The sequence below is a fragment of the Hippoglossus stenolepis genome, chromosome 20, assembly GCF_022539355.2.
Source record: "Hippoglossus stenolepis isolate QCI-W04-F060 chromosome 20, HSTE1.2, whole genome shotgun sequence".
NCBI classification, from domain to species: Eukaryota; Metazoa; Chordata; class Actinopteri; order Pleuronectiformes; family Pleuronectidae; genus Hippoglossus; species Hippoglossus stenolepis.
In genome coordinates this window covers 20,579,169-20,581,418 of record NC_061502.1, presented here as the reverse complement: position 1 = coordinate 20,581,418, position 2,250 = coordinate 20,579,169, and the positions used below count along the sequence as shown (strand labels likewise).

The following is a 2,250-nucleotide window of genomic DNA, read 5'->3' as shown; positions in this document are numbered from 1 at the left end:
ATTTCACATAAAAAGACTGAATTAATGTTCAGTATGAACATATCTGATTGGTTCTCAGCTCTGAGCAGACGAGGTCATTTTCTGAATATTTGTTCATCACAACAGTGAAAATGTTTTCAGCAGTTTTAGTGTAGACGTCTAAAAACCTCTAACTCATCCAGCCAATTATACAAGAAACCTTTTTATTTTATAATTTAATCTATTTTCATATTTTTTATAAAAAACATATATAGTTTTTATAATTAGAGAAAAAGGACATAATGATGTAGTAATGTTGGACTGACCTCCAGGTGGCGCTATAGTGAATTAAACACATTAAATAAAGATCATTTCATGTTTTAATCTCCATATTAATGTTCCCGCTGCCTCAGATGTAAAAACTTTTTTTGTTCACTTTTATATATAATTCATCAAATAAAATCACACCTCACAGTTACAAGAGGATTTTATTACAAACAGCAGCAGAAACTTAATAAAGTTTATCTACATTATTATAAAAGTAAGAAAGAAAACGTCTCTGTCGGTGAATAAAATATTATCTTAGTCCTCTTGAATGTCGTCCATGCAGTATTTGTACAAATGTTCAGGTATAAATAATTTTGGGAATCACTGGAAATCCGTGGTTCCGAACTCGGCCTCGTGAAGAAGCTGCTGAAACTTGGTTCTGACCAACGACTGCTTTTCTGCAGAGAGTCTCCTCATGGCCGGAGCCAAGCTGAGCAGGAAGAAGGTGACGTCGTCTCTCTGGTCCACGTCCAGGTTCCTCGGCACCTCCCTGCCCTCCATCCTCCTCAGGTACTCCACCAGGAGGCCGTCGCCGTAGCCGCCGCTCCTCCCCCGGGCTCGGGTCGGTCTCGGGGACATGCTGAACTCCTCGTCGTCGTCGTCACTGTGATCTAACATCTCCCTCGCCACGACGTCCTGCTCCGCTGGTATCTGGTGGTTCAGCCTCGACGTGGACGGGCTGCCGTGAGCCTGGCGGTGCAGGAGAGGCTGCAGGTCGGGCTGCAGGACTGCAGGGGGCGCCGGCTGATCCGAGGGCTGTGAGGGAGAGTGTGAAGAAGCTCAGGATGCATCATGATCTCAAACAGTTCCTTCATGTCAACGTGTTGGACTGGTTGTGTTTTGTGCTCTGTCGCCTGCGTCACCTCAATCTTTGCTTGTTTCAGTCTGACGGCGTCTCCGTTGGCGGGTGACGGTCGCTTCCTCTGGACGCACTCTGAGAAGGACGATGACGATGACGTTGCATCTGCGACAGCGAAGCCTGAGAAACAGAAACAACGATCAATGAACACCGTGTCATATAATGTGTCTTTCTATGTGAATAAACGTCTGTGGATCCTGGTCCACGAACCGTAGGTCTCATCATCGTCGCTCCGCGTCTCCGTGGTGGCGATGCAGCCCACCATGTCGACGGCGTGGAGGTGAGAGGGCTGTGGGTCCAGGGCCCAGCCGTTGGTGCCTGCGGCCCTGGCGTCGATGAACGGGTTTAAAAACGACAGAATGGACGAGTATCTCCACGGCCGGTAGTTGAAGAGCCCGATGCCGCTCTCTCGTCTTTCCTTCTCTCGCTGCCGCTCCCTCCGGTGTTGGTCTCTCAGCGTCTTCCACTTCCTTCTGCATTCAGACTCTGAAGACCACAGGAAGTAAACTGACACTTTCACAATAAAACACACGACAACAGACAGTATTCTTCTTCAAACACAGAGTAAACATTTGGGTGTGAACAATAAAAAAAGATTCATATACATTCACAGATGTCTCCACCGTCTCTACAGAAACAGGTGAATCCATCAAGTACCTTCGCACACTTCAATCTGTTTGTACTACTCATATGCATACTGCAAACTATCTGTGTACTTATATGTCACCCAAGTACTTTTCCATAATCTCACTCCTCTATACCAACTCCTGCACATCGACCACATCACGGTACCACCTGCCCGCTGGCCCACCATGGCATCCAGAGCCTTCAGCCACTCCCTCTTCAGGAACTTTATAATACATTGTTTTTATCTCTGCCTTGTTGGTGACATATAAATAAAATATATTATTATTATATGTTGAGTGCTCACATGTCTACATATACTTATATACACTGAACCTCTGTAGGAACCAATGATCCGGGGCCGCGGGCCCGCCGGAAGGTTTTGACACACGGACACATTGTTTTGATCTTCCCATCAGGGGATTGGTTCAAACGAGTGAAAGTGTTTCTATGGAACCTGGATGGTTCGTGACTCTTTGTGC

At 46.2% G+C, this 2,250-nt stretch overlaps 1 protein-coding gene across 1 annotated transcript in view; it reads right to left on the bottom strand.

The window, feature by feature from the left end:
• Positions 1–429: 429 nt before the first annotated feature.
• The window catches only part of LOC118099057, a 2,096-nt gene continuing 275 nt past the window's right edge, over positions 430–2,250 (bottom strand). The window contains exons 2-4 of the mRNA XM_035143313.2: positions 1,355–1,630; positions 1,149–1,264; positions 430–1,041 (exon numbers count right to left, since the gene is read on the bottom strand). Coding sequence (XP_034999204.1) covers positions 607–1,041; positions 1,149–1,264; positions 1,355–1,630 — 827 coding nt within the window. The 3' untranslated portion in view covers positions 430–606. The remainder of the gene's footprint in view (positions 1,042–1,148; positions 1,265–1,354; positions 1,631–2,250) is intronic.